Below are 17,718 nucleotides of genomic sequence, written 5' to 3'. Positions count from 1 at the left end.
ACCACCTTTTCAGGGCATTGCACACAGCTGAAGATGTATGCGCAAGTGAAGCTTTTGTTATTATAATGAAAGAGTGGAGAAGGCAAGGCTTTAATTAAAATTTAATAATTGCCTTGGTCAGGTCTTGTCTTGAGCCTTTTTAGTGCTTGACAATTGCCTTCAGAATTTGGCTGAAAAAGTGCCTCCTGAATATGGTTATCTAACTTTACAGAGAAATGTTGAAAGCTGGTGAGCATTCATGTTGGCCATCAAATAAATGAAATATGAACAGCAGGCAGTTTCTTTTTTAAACTGTCATCTACAATATAGGGAAATATACTGATTGTGGGACCCTCAGGATTTTACACTCTTTGGCATGCTGTTATTGCGATCCTCCCCCAACAGCACTGATCTACTAGCAATACAGAAAAACAATTCAACCCCATAGGACCATTACAGCCCACATTTTTTCATATCCAAAATATCCTCATTTCCTGCTGAATTATACTTCCACATAATTTAGAGTCAACTGATTAAGCTAATTTTGAGGAATGTGAAGCTACTGTTTTAAATAACTCAGAGCAGTATATTTAATACTAGTCTATAGCCATTATTGAAATAAATCAGGTATTCAAAAAGTATAAATGAAGTAACTTGAAAGATAATGTTATAACTATTTATAACTATCACATCATTCTTAAAAACTGCTGACTTGCTGAAGGAATAAAGCAAAACAAAACAGACTCGTGACTGGGAAGTCGTTGTATAAAAAATATGAGAACGAACTTGTTTTATTTCTGTTTTTGCCTTAATATACAACATATTTTGCGTGTGTAAATCACAACAAAACTAAGTGGTAATTGACAGTTTCTAGCAAAAAAGGAATTATCTGAGTAATTAAAAAAGCATTGTCATCTACAGCACTTAAACCTAATTTTAAACATTCATGATTCTATTGCTTGTTTACAGTAATTTAACCTTAAAATATAATTACTAAATAAAATTGAAAAAATGACTGGTTTTGATTAAGTCCAAAATAGTTCAAATTATAGTTGATACAACATTACAGAACAATCGCTAACATTATTCAATAGACGGTGTATCAAGTCTAAATTCACTTTGTCAGCTTACACTGGAGTCCATAGACAAATTGTTTATATAGTTCAGTGCACAACAGTTTAACTGTTTTACAAAAGAGAGAAAGAAAGAAACATTGCATTCTTTATCAATATCTCCAAAGACAAATGCCTTTTGGATCAAATTCACTGCTACTGCACTAGTCGATCCAAAGTCATTTCTTTACATTAACTATGCTGTGCTATAAAAAACTGAGTGGAACAAACGAAAGACCACAGCAACTAACATGGAAGCTAACCAAAGCTGCCAAAGCTGTGTCAAAAGGATGAGAGAACGACAAAAAAGGCAATACGCTGTACTGAAAAAGTCTGACGGCTCAGTCTCTTTTTTGCCCGCAAGAAGCAAAGCAATAAGAAGCAAATCCACCTTTGTTTTTCGCACAAAATAGCTTAAAATGTGTCTTTGTGCTCTAAAATGTCCCCCCCCCCCACTTTCACCACATGTAATAGCTTCTTGTTGTGTCGACCTGGGTGGGCTTGTTCTCTGAAGATCCATCCTTGTCTTTGTCATTGTCGGCATCCCACAAGTTGATTAGGGGAGGGTACAACTCATTCAGGGGGATCGAAGATGTCTTCTGCATGTATTTTTTCAGAGAGTGGTGGTAGTTCTTTCTCTTCCACCTCTTGGCGATATATACAGCGATGGAGGCCAGGCTGATGATGGCGAGCATGGTGCCCATGACGGCTGCCAGTGCAGTGCTGGTGCCCTGGTCAGAGATCGCCACCGCAAACGTGGCGTGCTTGGTGGTGACGTTGACACAGGACTTCTGCGTCTGCTGGTGGATGTTGGAGACGGACAGGCAGACTTCGTATTCGGTGGCAGGCTGCAGGTGAGTGAGGTTGTACTCATGCACGTCCACGGGAACCTTGGCGGTGTAGGTGATGTGGGGGTTGTCGATTTTCATGGTGGCCGACGACCACTTAAGGTTGGACGTCATGACGTTCGAGTTGACCTTCCAGGACACCAGGATGGAGTGGGACTCGGTGTGTTTGACGTAGATCTTCATGAGCTGTGTGCTGTCTATTAGAGTGCCATTGACGCGGAGTGCGGTCACTCGCGTGTCCTTACCTTCCACGTTCTGGGCTACACAAGTGTAATGCCCAGAGTCCTCCACCTGGATGTTGGAGATGCGCAGGGTCCCCTGGTTGTTGAGGCGGTACTTCTCGGACACGGTGTCCATCATCACCTTGTTGCCCAGTGGTGTGACCCAGTAGATCTCCGGTTCGGGTTCGGCCATGGCACGGCAGTCCAGATCAACAGTCATGCCGATGTCCAGGTTGAGGTGGTTGGGGAAGGTGTCATGGGACATCATGGGCAGGCACTGCTCAGGGGAGTCGTGCAGCAGCACCTCCCTGACGTGCTGACCGCGGAACTCCGGGGGCATGGCGCAGAACATGGACAACGGCTCCATGAAGCGGATGCTCGTCTTGTTGGAGGTCATCCACTGAATGACGCAGTCGCAGCGCAGAGGGTTGCTATGGATGCTGATCTCTCGCAGGTTGGGGAGGGACTCCACAGTCGCCTGGTAGAGGGAGTTGAGGGCGTTGTTGTTCAGCATGAGGCTTTCCAGGGAAGGGACATCACGGAAAGCCTGGCGGTTCACATAAGAAAATTTGGGATTGTTGGTGGCTTCGAGTTTGGTCAGCTCTGGGAGATAATCCAAAGCGTAGCGGTCAATGGACACCAGCTCAGCCATGTTGTTTATGCCAAGCTCTTTCAACCTCAGCATGTTCTTGAAATCCCCCTCTTGGATTTTGTGGACAGGATTTTTATTTAAGTCCAAAAACTTCAAATTGGGGAGTTTCTGAAGAGCATTTTGAGGTACCCGGACAAGTTTATTGTCATAAAATGAAAGACTTTCCAAGTTTCCCAAACCAACAAAGGCATTTCCTGGAACATCAGTCAAATCCATCCCTGCAAGCACCAAGCTCCGCAAGTTAACAAGGGGCTTAAAGTTCATATCCAGAATGCCAATGACTGGATTCTCTCCAATCATCAGGATTTCCAGGTTGGGTGTGGACTCAAACCAGCGGCTGTCGATGGCCTTGAGCTTATTGGAGTTGAGATGGAGCCTAAGCAGGTTGTGCAGCCCTGAGAAAGCACTCGGCGAGATGGTGGTGATCTGGTTGTGGTTGATGTAGAGCTCTTGCAGGTTCGTCAGGTCCTGCAGGCAGAAATCAGGCATCTCCACAATCTGGTTCTCCTCCAGGTGGAGCGTGGTGAGCTGGGACATGTTGGTGAGACCCACATCCCGGATGTTGCTGAAGTTGTTCTGGGAGAGGTCCAGCTCAGTCAGGTTGTAGAGCTGCTCCAGCTCCTCACTGGTCCGGGAGATGTAGTTACTCTGCAGTAGGAGAACCTGTGTGTCACTGGACAGGTTGCCAGGGATCCGAGTCAGCCGAAGGTCATTGCAGTCGACGGTGATGGCTTCTCGGTAGGTGGACTGCGGGGTGAACCAAGGGCGGATTTCGCACACGCACAGTTGAGGACACTCTGTACCCTGGACAGAGGAGAGTCCAAATGGCGTCAGCAGCAACACACAGCAAACCCAGCCCAGTCCAGAAAGGTTGAAAGTCCCTCTAGCCATTTTGTTTTGATTTTGGATTCTAATCAGCTCAAATGTGAGGTTGATGTGAGATCAAAAGCTGTGCCAGAGCTGTTATATTTATGGGGTAAATATTTCATCCACAAGGGTTGTTGGAATGTTGTTATATTCCAGAACAAGTTGTCCGGTGTTGCAGGCCTCGCAAAGAGCACAATGTTAGCACAGGTGTAGTTCAAAGGTCCTCATAACAGATATATTCCTTTCCCCAGCTGGATCCCTAGACATCAAGATGGACCTGAAACACAACAACAAAACAGGCATGTCAAAGGGTGGACTGTGATCAGCAAATTTAAAATCAATACTAAATTCATATTCAATATTTAATTATAATAGTTTGTGATTATGTGGTTTAAAAAAAAGTAATTAATTTAAGATGAAGTAAAAATGGAATGAAGTGATGTGCAGAATTATCAAATGTGACAAAAATAAAAATGCAAAATCAGTTAATGCAAGTCATATGAAGTGCTGCTCTGAAGTCGGTGTACTTGGACAGTGATCAAATTCGATCGAGCACTTTCATCTAGCCGGCCATCCACAGAAGAGATGATCATTAGCTTCTCCAAGCATCATTAAATAGCCTCAGATACCGACGTATTCTCAGTAGGAGCAAGCTTTTGCATTTTTAATGTGGCCTGTAACTTCAGTGCTCAACAGAAAAATAATTGTATCGCTTTCAGAGAATCTCTGAGAAATCTGTGGCAACTGAATGCATAAAAACAGGGCTGAGAAGGGTTTTGTGTGAATTTATTTGCCTTTACTGTAGCTATTGAACCCGTAATCAAATCCAGTTACCATACACTGATCATGACAACATTCCAAAACGCTTATCTATCAGTCTTGCTCTACACAGCTGCCTTCATTAACATCTTCCTCAGTTGTACGACACGTATGAAAGAATTCCACACTCCTAATTACACAGCGCTGTTTAATTGAGCATTTCTTTTCCACCCAAATACTTATCTATCATCAAAGATCAAAGAATAGCTTAACTTCTATAGTTGTTTTTAGTGCAAGACTGCACAAACAGTGCTGCTGAGGAGACAGGTGAGCAGTGTTTGTACTGGGGCACAGGCGCTCTTTGAAATAAAAATAGAGACTGCTGGAGCGTGAGCGTGGCGCCGGGGAGATGTTTGAAAACAGAGCACTTCACAGACGCACCGGTTCTGTTTGAGCAGTCGAATTCTGACAAGCTCAACAAGCCAGGACAAACAAGAAAAAGCGGCAGGATAGAAGAAAGGGCTCTTTGTCTCTCAAAGCTGTTAAATATATTTTTATATATATTTCCCCCCCTCCAGTAAACAAAGCATTGTGTGGATGTGGATACGCTGAATGCCAAAAGAGAAAAAGTAAACCCCTTTTTTTATCCTCATGCACTTCTCTGAGTAAGTTTGGAGCTTTAAGAGATCCATATTGCAATGTTTCACCAACCTCACATTATGTTGACCATGAGGTAGGAAAACGTGTTCAAAGGCCCTGTTCATTGAGGACTGGTTGGCATAGTTTATTTTGACATGGCAGCACCTGGGGGTGGGTGGTATTGGGTGTTTGTTATTTTCCGCTAGGGCACTGGCATCATCTCAGTCACAGCATACCCTGAGTGAGAGTACACAGCCCGGGGGTAGGATCTCAAGCTCATGTTCATTTCCCTGGAAAAACAGCCGCTCTGTGACAAAGCCAATTACTGTACATGCATGTGGGAGACAGAAATCTAATTAAATAACTGAACCCAAACAGCATGTGTGTTTATCAAAAAACTATAACACTATATATATATATATATATATATATATATGTGTGTGTTTACATATAGTGATATATATATATATATATATGTGTGTGTGTCTACATTTAGTGATATATATATATAATATATATATTATATGTATATATATATATATATATATATGTGTGTGTGTGTGTGTGTGTGTGTGTGTACATATAGTGATATATATATAATTAGAGTTATTAAAGCGTTTAAACATTTTCATCTTTCAGTGTAGTCACATCTATGACTACAGTACAAGTCTTCTCAGATGGAAATGAAGGCATACTGTGACTTACAGCACGTATAGAACTCCAAACAGAGATGATCTGATGCAGTAAGAGGTGCATGACTGGCAATGTAACTCATTTAACTGGAGAAGAGCCACTAAATCTCAGCTGCTGTACAGTTGTCTTTTAATGAGCAAAGTGGAAATCAATAACGGGCCAAGGTGCCACTTGTGCAAATAGAGGAACATGGTTTAGAGTGAGAGAGAGAGGGAGAGAGGGGGGGGGGTTGATTTGAATCCTGAGGATCAGCTTGGTCTCTGAGGAGCTACGGGGCCACACAGGGGATAACAAACAACACGCAAATGAGTGGGCCTCTGCACCTCCTGCCTGGCCCTGTGATGTGAAGACGACGGCAGCCCTGCATCATGAATATCACAGGGACAAGACCAGCATAACCCACCCCCCCCCCCCCCCCCCCCCACACACACACACACACACACACCACCACTGCTGCATCATCCGTCTCTGCAGCCTCATGCAGCTCATATGACACCATGCTGACTGCACCCTGTCTACGGGCACAAAGAAGTCTCTTGTGAAAGTCAGGGGTGATGCAAAACACAAAAGAAAAAATAAATTTGCAGTTGGCCCAGATCAAAAGCATGGAAGATGGCTTGCAGGAAATCTATCGCAAGAGCATATTACAAGAGCTAACGTCGGAAAACTGCAATTGCACAGGGACTTGTAAAACATGGAGAATAAACTGCAGGTTAATACATTTTCATTTCATCATGCTGCCTGACAGCTAAGTGAAATAAGGTGCTCAATTTTTGACGGATTTGCGTCTGAGTTGTCATGAATTATCTCTGTGACAGCTGTGACTTACGTCAAATTTTGAGAGATCTTTGGGACAGGTTGCCTTGGCTTTACCTCACTAGGTTGGCTGAGCGAAGCACTGAGAAGATTAGCTTTGCAGCATCCATTAGCTGTAAACCCCGACGAAATAAGCAGGTCACAACACATTAATGTGGTATTACTGGACCATGGTGTACTCTTGAGCTAATGATGCTTCGTATGATAAAAAGTGCTTCTGGATTGACATTTACCCCTTATTGAACTGGACAATGCCCAGCTAGCTTTTTTTCTACATTGCTTCACTGCTTTTGTGCACTGCCAAGTCTACCACTAATGGCCATTGTTAAACCAATTTTTCACTTCCGTAGGAGTATATCTTTACAAGTGTGATGTGTTAATTTCACTATATTGAGGTTAATCACAGATTCAGTGCTAATGTCACCATAAGCCACAATAAGACCAGAGACCTCTTCAGAGTGAGGGGGATAGCATTTTCATATCACAATTTAATCTAAGACCATGTATTGTGAAATGTAGCCGTTAAGCCTCAATTGAGGATCTGTTCACATAGATTAAGTCTACAGCCATGAACTCCCCGCTCTTTATCCAGCCAAAAGCATAAGTGAAATCCATTATTACTGTACTGGAAAGTTAAACACCGAAAATGACACCAGATTGTAAACAATGTCTAATGTCCATGCCACCACAATAAGCATCAATACTTGCAGCACTTCATTTGGTTCAGATATTCCTGAGGAAAAATGGCAGTTGGCTCCACATTAAATAGATTTGATTTTCATTAAGAACTGGAAACATTTCACCGTGCAAACTGACTGGAGGGTGTTTTACTGTTAGGCCTGAATGAAAAGAGGCAGGTATATAAGACGACCAAACTGTGCTTGTGCTGCCAGAAAATCTAGGCCTGTCTTTTGTCAGCTGGGCAGTAATGGTCATAGATCTGATCAGGCCTAACAGTCCTAGGCTATGTATGGACTATAGAGTCTTTCTGGGAGTCATAATCACAGCACTTCATCAGATTATATGACCCCATCGGTTGCTGGCAGGAGAGACAGTTTTCAAGTGCAGATTTCGTTCGGGTGCTCTTCGCCTTAAATCACAAACAACCGCTGTGACTGTCATGAAATTCATGCTGAGCCATAAAAAAAACACCTGGCATTTCAGATCAAGGCAGCTCTCAGCATTCAGTAAGGAATACCTGCACTTCATCATCCTGTCAAACACCGCCACCCTATAGAATGACACTTTGTTACAGATGGGAACGGAGGCCTTGCTAGCAATAAAATGTGAAGGGCTTTTTATTGTGGTCCTGCCATTTTAACATGGCAGCTTGGATGTATTTGATATGTGAATTCAAATGCAAAGAGATGTATCCAGGAAACAAGTACAGTGCTCTTGTACTTCTCAGAAACCAATTGTGTTTTCTCTGCCTGGCCTGCGGATAAGAGAGAAAATACATAGAGAAGCTCTGATGGCGCCCAGCGAAAGAGTGTGCATGCATATGCAAATGTACAGCAGACATATAGGCTTTCATTTCGATGTCCTAATTCTGAAATCTAAAGAGATTATGGGGACATGTGGGTGCTAATGGCCTCCCCATATGCCCTTGGAAGGAGACGCATGATAATGACAACAACAGCATTTTGCTGCATGGTCAGGTCAGGGACATACTTTCCCACACGTCTAATTTCATGTGGATTATCTGCTTGACCTCTGACCTTTACAGTAGGTACAGCCCTGACGTACAGCCCTGATATAATTGCATATCCAAAACTGCTGCGATACAGAGAGTCATATTGGTGGCTTACGGTGGCTGTTGGATGACTGATTGATGTCATTAAACACAAGTACACTGTTATGTTATCTTGATTACCAAGCAAGCTACACTTGTAAGGCAAAAGTGTTTGTGTAACATATTCGCAGTTATGAGAGCACATTCGTTCTGTCTAACGCTGCCAACTACCGTATACAACCACCACTAAGCTTTATTCAAATGATGATTATGAAAGTTAGACATGAAAGCAAGCTACAGATACAGTGAGAAAACTGACTTAGCCTGAATACAAAGCACAAAGTAAAGAGAAAACCTAACACTGATGCTTGAAGCAAAAATAACACACAATAACTCCATCTAAACTAGCAAGGGAAGCCTGGCTGCATGGGGCACGCCAATTAGCTGAGATCAACCGCACGAGCTCGACCACATCTTCATGGCCACTGGCCATAGGACAACCCCCTGGCCTGAGCACATCCAAAAAATAAGACGAGGGAACTTTCACCAAATGACTAAGAGTGAGCAATTAATGTTAATGAATTTCTCTCCAAGATCATCAGAACTCCCGCAGGGCGAGGGTGTGTGTGTGTGTGTGTGTTTCTCCACATCTAACATTCTGATCTCTCACAGCTATCCATCCCTTGATCTTGGGGAGGATTGGGGTGATTAATTGCATACTAATTAGAAATCTCCATGAGACTGATGAAAGGGTGATCAAGAGGAATGTGTATGTCAACGAACGGATGTACTTAAAATCCAAACACACCTAAACACGCCACAGCCTCAAAACATGATAAGGTTTTTGTTGCGGAGAGGAAGGTGACATTTATGGCCATGTGCCAAGTTTTATGACCTAAAGGTGACATTGCTCTTCAGCTACAAGTTCACTAGTGCCTTTTCCTTTGATGGATGTAGAGCAATTTCCTTTGAGGATAATTAGTGTGCGCTGAAAAAAAGAGGATTGGTCGTCCTTACATGGCCTCTCTGTTGTACACTTTTTAGTCAAAGTCAAAGATGCCTTTAAACATATGAATCATAAAAATATATGACTGCTTCAAAAGTTAAAACAAATATTTCTGGATCCGTTTACACAAAAAAAACAGCAACCCTATCTTCAAAAAGAACTTTCCTGCATTGTTAATCGCTGTACATCGTGTACTGATGACATCATAAGTCATTGTTTGGAACTCTCACTTTTCTGTGTGCTCATCCTATTGTCAAAACACAGAAATTAATTATTTCATAAACAGATTACTGGACCTAAATGAGTCAAACAGCTGCTTGCCTTGCACCAGACCTTATCTCTATTACCAACACAAAGGACATGTGTTGCCCCCATTTCTCCCAAGAACAATGAGAGAAGCCAGGCTTGGTACCCCCCCCCCCCTACAAACACACACACACCATACCCATTTTGCCCAAATATCCCCCCCCCCTCCACACACACACACACACACACACACACACACACACTTCTTAAGAGGTCCTATTCCTCCAGGTCTAGTAGTCAATGCAGTCTCACAGCTGTCTCCTACCAGCCCAGCCCATGACGGCCACCCCCTGTCCTTGTCTCTGTTGCGGGAGTGTTCCCCCAGCTCAACAGTTTAGCACAGAGGAGTTCTTGGACTATTTGAAGACTATGGACTATCTGAAGAGGAAAACAAAAATGTACAGTTGCAGGTGTGTGTATTTGAACCTGAGTATGCCTGTCACACACACACACACACACACACACACACACATCTAGGGTAGAGGAGCAGTATTTGAAAACAGACCCTTTGTATCGTTATGAGACAAAGTGGGGCACTGAGAATAGAGAGGGAGCAACTTCTGGCGACTCTGAGGTAGAAACAGCTGCAACAAGGGTGGCGTCCCTCGGGACAATACAATGCCCTCACCCACGACCCCCCACTCCTCATTCCGTGAACTCTCATACATCTCCCCTCTCTATTCAGCTGCCTCACTGCCCAACACGTTCTTCAGAGTATAGGGGGCGTCTTCGAAGTCTCCAGTTTGCAAGACCGAAAATCGAGACACCTGCCAGGGATGCGTTCGTGTTCACATGCGAATCACATTTCTGCTGTGCTGACCAACTGAATACGGTATCTATTTGAGGTTCACAATAAATTGCGAATGTAGATCACAGTTTTCAATGGGCAGACATTTGTTTAACGGCAAGATGATCGATTGACTTTATGTGCATGGCAAGTACCAGGGAGCAACACGTACGATAGGCTACTGTATGACACTGTAGGTATGGCGCGTTCAGGAGCGACGGAACTAGCTATTTATCCTTGGCATGCCCCATTCCCTATCCCCAGAAAACATAAAACAAATATTTCGAGAAACTCTTTGACAAATGATGATGTTTATGATATTATGTTACGAAGTTGTTTTTCGAACGTTCCAGTGACGACGAAAATAACCACTGCTAATGCAGCATCATTACGCATCAGTTATCGTTACATGAAAACATGCTCATCAAAATACTGTAGTTAACTGCCCTTCCATTATCAACAAGGCGACAGCAGCAACAGCAGCAGCAGCGCCATGCGTCCCTCTTTGCAGTGAAATGCAGTAAATAGCTCCGAGTGATAGTGATGCTCTAGAGGAAATCAAATCAGCCTTCTCAAAGGAGGAATATCCGCAAAGGTTTCTTATTCCATAATATAAATCCAACCAAAAACAACCATCATACTTGACTCACGACATATATTTCTATACGATGTGCACTCGAAGGATGAAATAATCACTTAATGCAGAGCATCAGTCACAGAGCCCACTTATGTACCGAATCAGCCTATTTTTTTCCCAGAAAACACATTTTGAGGCATATTTTCAAGACAAAGCAACAATTTACAATTTAAATAAAACACAATAACTGTTAGGAGTGCATTATTATCAGAATATAGGAAGCAACCAATCGACATATTTCGCAGCATCTCTTACCTCGTCGGCTTTCAGCCTCCACCTCGCAACAGCATTTGTGTTCCCCAGGGTATTTCGCGTGGGCACCTTTGCCCCACTGAACTAAAACGGCGATAACTTATAAACACACAAACAATTTGCAGTTATTTCACATGTTACTCAGACTCCATGTGATTCTAAAAACATGCTTTCTCTTCCCATTCACTTCGCGACGGTACCCTTCAGGGAGGGCATGGTGAGTCTGTATGTCTGAAGAGATATCCTCCCCGCGCCGTGCAACCCGCAATCCGCTGACTAGTAACCAGTGCGCTCTCCTCACTACTCAAGCCTGGAAAATATGATGACAACACCTGGCGCTGTCCAGACGAGTCAGCTGATTCCTACCCAGGCGATTGGCTGCGAGCTGGTGCCTGTCACTCCTGCCCAAGCAGAGCACCATCTGTTCAGGGTTTGTTGGGATGCGAACAAAGGCAGACGCAGTGGGAGCGCAGTAGGAGAACGCAGGGCGTGGAGGAGGAAACGTGAGGGGGTATAACTAATGCGAGAGGGGGGCTAGAACTCTTCTGTGAGAACGTCTTTTTTACCCCCGCGCGTCCCTTCTCCCCTCCTACCATCTTGACGTAGTGATGGAGGAGACGGCGTGGTGCTCTATTTGCCCATGCTTCACAATGTCCCTTTGTTCCATTCGTAACATAATGCAAAACAAGTTTGCTTTAATTTAGCCCTTTCACTTACTTAGAATATCAAAGAATCCACATGGTAAGTAACTGAGAAAAGGCTCTGTTGTCTTCAGTTCTGACCTTTAGCGGGACTTCTCCAGATGTTCATCTCTTACCAGGCATCATTAGAGATCTTGGTTGGTTCACACAGGCCTAGGGTGAACCGAGACACTAAAACATTGGTTAGTGTTGTCATCTGAAAGTATTTGTCCTAATTATTTAGTCTTAATTAAATGAGTACCCCAGCTTTGTGTGGACATAACATGGATTGCTGTGGCAGGCTGATAATATATGGCTATTGTTAACATGAGTTGTTAGCCACTGCACTGCTGCTATATAATATTAAAGGAAAATTTCGTTTTTTAGCACTTTAAGGCCCTTTCCTGGTTTGTTTTGGATGAACTAGAGTGGTGGACACCGATATTTTGACGGTTGGTCCTGTCTCGACTTTTCTGACTCGTTTTGAATCGCCTTTGACTTCTCAGGGTGGCTGGCAATGAGCATACTGTAGGCTACTCAAACATGTCCTAAAACAACCCTTAACGTTCGTTTTCAAAACTATGCAACTCACCGAGTGGTTAGTGGTGTTCGTTGATGTTCCAAAACAAGTAGCGTAGCGAAATACCGTTTCTGTCGTGTTTTATTTGGCATTTTGTAAAATCCTATTGATTTCTGTTGGAAGACTCATTGCACGTTGATAGCTGCGCCACCGTCTATGCTTCAGGTTCAACTATTGAGCGGTTATGAATAGTTCCACAATAGCAAATAAGACGGCTGGAAATCATACATTGCGCCGATATATTTGCTTTTAATAATCAACGAACACCACTTACCACTCGGTGAGTTGCACAGTTTTGAAAACGAACGTTAAGGGTTGTTTTATGACATGTTTGAGTAGCCTACTACATTATGCCCATTACCAGCCACACTGTGAAGTCAAAGGCGATTCAAAATGAGTCAGAAAAGTCGAGACAGGACCAATCGTCAAAATTTCGGTGTCCACCACTCTAGTTCATCCAAAACAAACCAGAAAAAGGCCTTAAAGTGCTATTCTGAGAAAAATATTCTGTCCCCTTGCACAGTGGTGTTCATTGGTATTATGCACAATCTAATTTCTGAAGATTGTGCAATGAAATGGCAGGGCTCCAGCAAGTACAATGGTCTCTGTGCACAGAATGTCATGGTTATGGCATTGTATTTACAAAGCAGCATTGCTCTGGCACACACGCACACACACACACACTCACAGACAGACAGACAGACAGACAGACACACACACACACACACACACACACACACACACACACACACACACAGAAACAAAAATGTCTTACATGAACATGATCACTGTCAAGCCTCGTGTGTGCAGTAAGTGTCACCCTGTTAAACCACGACGGTGCTCTGTGGTTTGGGTGTGAGTCCCTCCCATTGGCCATGCTGAGCCAATATTAGCAGCCTCCCCATGCTGCATGATGAGTCGTCTCAAGAGTTAGCATGGGATGGGAGTAGGCCTGATCCCTAATGTGGAGGCTGGGCTGTCACTGTCATCAGCACACGGTCCCGCTGGCTCGCCACGACAAACGAGCTACTCTCCACAGGCCAGGAGGATGGAGGGAGGGAGCTCTCAACACACCACTGGTAGAGATTAACACTTAGAGGGACTTCCATTCCCATTACATGATTCATTCTGATTCTATGTATTTGGAATGCAATGTTATATTTAACTAGGCATTTACATAGGGACACATTTACATTGTGCCACGGTGGCTTTCCTCATAACATAACATAATATTAAAAAAAACAAAGAGGTGGACCAGACTTGTTTTGGATCCTTCTCTCCCTTAGGAGGGGCACCCTCTCAAAAATATTGGCTTCATGAAAGGGATGACACAGTCTCTGGACGGTGTTCATATAGTGGAAAACGCAAAACGCATTCTCCTCCAAATTTAGCTCTGGCTCGGGCCATTTGTTGAACTGATTTCAAAATAGTCTGCCCTCCAAGTCCTTGACACTTAATGCAATTTGCCAAAACAGAACAAAGCATATGGAAGCAAGTAGTGCTAACACACACACACACACACACACACACACACACACACACACACACACACACACTGCCTAATGCCTGTCCAATGTCTAAGTGGATGTACATATCCACAAGGGATCTCCACCATTAAATTAAATGTAGGTTGCTCTATTATCTGAAGACTTGGAAATGGAGTTTAATGTCAACATCTTATATAAATTGAATGATAAAAAAACAACACATGGCTAATAATTACACTTGTAAACTTGTAAACAAAGAAGTGGTAGTGTGTGTATGCATGGGTTAAGCTGATGTGTTTGTGTACTGTGCGGATGTGCGTAGATATGCACACCTGAACTAGTAACTATATTTAACCAGTTTGGACCAACAACACATTTTGCTAAATCAATGGAACTCCTGTGACAGCTAGCTGCATGGCTGCTATTTGAAGCTAACTAGAGACTGCAAGTGCAACAGGTTGCACAAACCAGCCAATTAAAATCTGTGTTGATTACTAGGCTATAATTATTTTAATTAAAAGAGAATCATAGTCTGCCTGATTTATTTGGAAAGCATTTTGTACTTTTCAAAACGCTATGACATACTTGACATACTGAACCAATCTAGTAGAGTAAAAGCTATTTTACATTTAAATGTATTGGCCTTCCAAAATAAACTGCAGGTACTGTACTTTGAAAAAATGGTACCATATATTCTACAATTGGTCACCACTGAGGCCTGGATCACACTTACACACTGATCTGCCTTAAAGGGGAGAATGTGACAGGAGTGTGTTTTGTTCCAGGGTGGTAATAGGTCACTAGTCTCATTTCCCACCCCAAGATTGATCAAATATTTCCCCTCGATGTGACATTTTGATGTAAAGTTTGTCAACAGTCGTAGGTCTGTATCAGTGGCAGCTGAGCACTGGCGCTGTGAGCACAGAGATTTGCAGTGGGAAGAAATAGAATAAGGGAGAGAAGGACACACAGCTCTGTGCCCTCAACGCCTGCTGTGGTTCGGAGAGCAGGCAAGAGAAAGACAGGTGGAGAGAGCTAAACTCTCACTAAATTCTTATCTCTACGATTCCCTCCTGCTGCCTTATGGAGGAAAAGAGAAAGAAGATGACAGAGAATGAGAGAAAGAGAGAGAGAGAGAGAGAGAGATCGGTAGTTCCTCTCAGTTAGTGGGCGAGCAAAGGGCTATTTGGAGGCGGAAAGCCTTGAAGGGATGTCTTGGACAGGATAAGGGGAAAGTCAAGGGTTTTAGCGTGCTAGCATCCCTTCTCTCCCCCTGTGCCTTTCAAAGGGAGTCTGCATTCTAGAGTCCAAGTCAAAGCGGTTTCCTATTTCTTGTAAGGCTGCTCTTCACACAGTGCCACAGACTGAGCAAACTCTGACATTTTTAAATCAAGCAAACAATGTATACATACTAAATGCACTTGTGCTATCTCTTTTTGGTTGTATTTGATTCTAGTGAATACTAGTGGATACTTTCAAAACATTGCATTATTTCATTCTCATTAAGCACAGATGTATTTGCTTTCACATTTGTGCAAAAGAAGTACATACCAACTGTTACTCATGTTTTGTTATTGCTGAATGACCCTCTGTGCTACTGTAATATTCATTCTGCACCCATTTCCATGTTAATTTAATGAGCGCCTGCAAGTGTTTGCTGTTTGAGAAAATAGCACGCACTCATTTATTTAAAAAAAAAGAGTCGGCAGTCCTAAATATAAACTGATAAGGCTAGTAAACAATAACAATAACAACAACAAAAGAAACTGATATAGCGCAGCTATCTAGTTTTGGTGAAAGCTGCACAACTCCATCTCCTCCTAGTCATCCTTGACATGTCCGTGATATATTGGTCACGCCGAAGGGAACTAAGCCCGTGGGGGACTTATGGGCCAGAAGGAGCTCACGTGACACTGCGCCGTGATAGACTCCACCGTGAGCGTGTCCTGCCTTAATTCCAGCCATATTGTATTCAGGGTATTGATAGCCGAGTATTGATCGCCCCCATTAAATGGAGCAGTAAACAGTGTGTTTTATCAGGGCTCTGGCGTACAGCCCCCGCTGCATACTAAACACCTGATCACAAGGCTCCTCCTGTCAAACAACCTACAGGGAATAGACTAGCAAACAAACTTAGTCACATCTCATTTTGCCCTCTACCCCCCTCCCCTTGTGAGTGATTTTTTGTGTGTACTTTTCTTTGACACACCGGGAACGCTGGCACCCTGCAGTGACATGATTGAATGACATGTGCAGGTGTCTCCTGCAAATCAACGAGTGAAGGTGAAAGCTCAGAGAAAATAAAAAAAGATGCTTAGAGACTCAACACAAGCTGAACCAGAACATAGGTAGTGACGTTTAGTCACGTGACAAATGGCATCTCCTGTAAAAGTGGCATCGTATCTATGTAGTGTTTTGCTTTATAACCCTAGTGAAATGCTCTTGAAGGTTGCTCTCTTGGCGATGTTTTTGTCCACAAAGGTTGATTTGTTAGTGATTTTGTTTTTGACAGTAAATAGGCTTGATTGTTGAATGGCTGCTGTATCAACTTGCATGTTTCTGGTCACTGACAAACTTCCTCCACTTTCTAATATGTGTGTATGTGTGAGTGTGTGTGTTTGTGTGTGTCACAGCCAGGAGCTGCCAGGGGGTCACGCTGTCAGGACTGCTGAGCGTCAGCGGCCGCTCGCCTGCCACTGATGCCGCCCTGAGCTGGCAGGACCAGATGGAGACTTTTTGCAGCAGCGCTCTCTCTCTCCGTCTCTCTATCTCTTTCTCTTTATCCCTCTCTCTCTCTATCGCTCTCTCACTCTCTCTCTTTATCTCTCTCTCTATTTATCTCACTCACCCCTCCCTCCCTCAGTTCCTCATTGCCTCCCCGTTCAGCACCTGAAGCTTTCAGCCACCAGAGAGATACTGTTATCTCTAACCTCTCACCACACTCCCTCCTCTGGGTCTGTGAATATGAGAATGACAGAGAGAGGAGAGAGAGAGAGGGAGAGAAGAGAGAGAGAGAGAGAGAGAGGGAGGGACAGAGATAGAGGGAGAGAGGAAGAGAGCAATATCCTGTAGATGCCATTTACAAGTCATCTGCACCTGCAAATAATCCTGCTTTATTTAATCATAACCCTTATTCACAGATTCCATTTCTGCTCCTACAGCCGTCATCTTTACACACCTTCCCACTCCGCTCCACTTCTGTCCACTCCTGTCCTCTCCTGCCATGCCCACTCCTCTCTCTTCGCTCTTTATCCCACACCCCACAACCCCCCCCTGTCCAAGACTGAGGAGACTCCTCCATAATGCATCATATCTCCCACCAGAGCTTTAAGCTTTCAGATACATCAAACAGCCCCGCTGGCTCCTGCCCTGCCAGGGCATACGGCACGCTTAAAGCCCCTCCGCTTCCTCTCCCGCGCTCATGCTCACGAGTTGAAGACTGAACGAAGCCCAGTGCCCTCTCCTCTCTCCATCCTGCACTGGTGGAGGTCTGGGACCATTGATCTCGCCCCAGCTCAGAGTGATTTACCCTTTCACCGTTTACAATCTCCTCGGGCGGAGACTCTACAAATTACACAAGAAAAGGCAAGCTGTCTCATCATTTCCTGCCGCCCTGTCTGAAGCTCAATAAGGACATGTCGAGCGAATCAGGGTAATAAAGGTTA

The 17,718-nt window shown here is 43.7% G+C and overlaps 1 protein-coding gene across 1 annotated transcript; it reads right to left on the bottom strand.

Annotated features, from left to right (window-relative positions):
- Positions 1 to 766: 766 nt before the first annotated feature.
- Positions 767 to 12,256, bottom strand: lrrn1 (leucine rich repeat neuronal 1). Its single transcript, XM_042088158.1, has 2 exons — positions 11,310 to 12,256; positions 767 to 3,956 (listed from the first exon to the last, which is right to left on the bottom strand). The coding sequence occupies exon 2, from the start codon at positions 3,701 to 3,703 to the stop codon at positions 1,550 to 1,552; it is 2,154 nt and encodes a 717-aa protein (XP_041944092.1). The 5' UTR covers positions 3,704 to 3,956; positions 11,310 to 12,256; the 3' UTR covers positions 767 to 1,549.
- Between the last annotated feature and the right edge of the window lie 5,462 nt (positions 12,257 to 17,718).

This window comes from Alosa sapidissima, chromosome 4 (assembly GCF_018492685.1).
Source record: "Alosa sapidissima isolate fAloSap1 chromosome 4, fAloSap1.pri, whole genome shotgun sequence".
Taxonomy (NCBI): domain Eukaryota; kingdom Metazoa; phylum Chordata; class Actinopteri; order Clupeiformes; family Clupeidae; genus Alosa; species Alosa sapidissima.
This window is presented reverse-complemented; position numbering and strand designations above follow the sequence as displayed.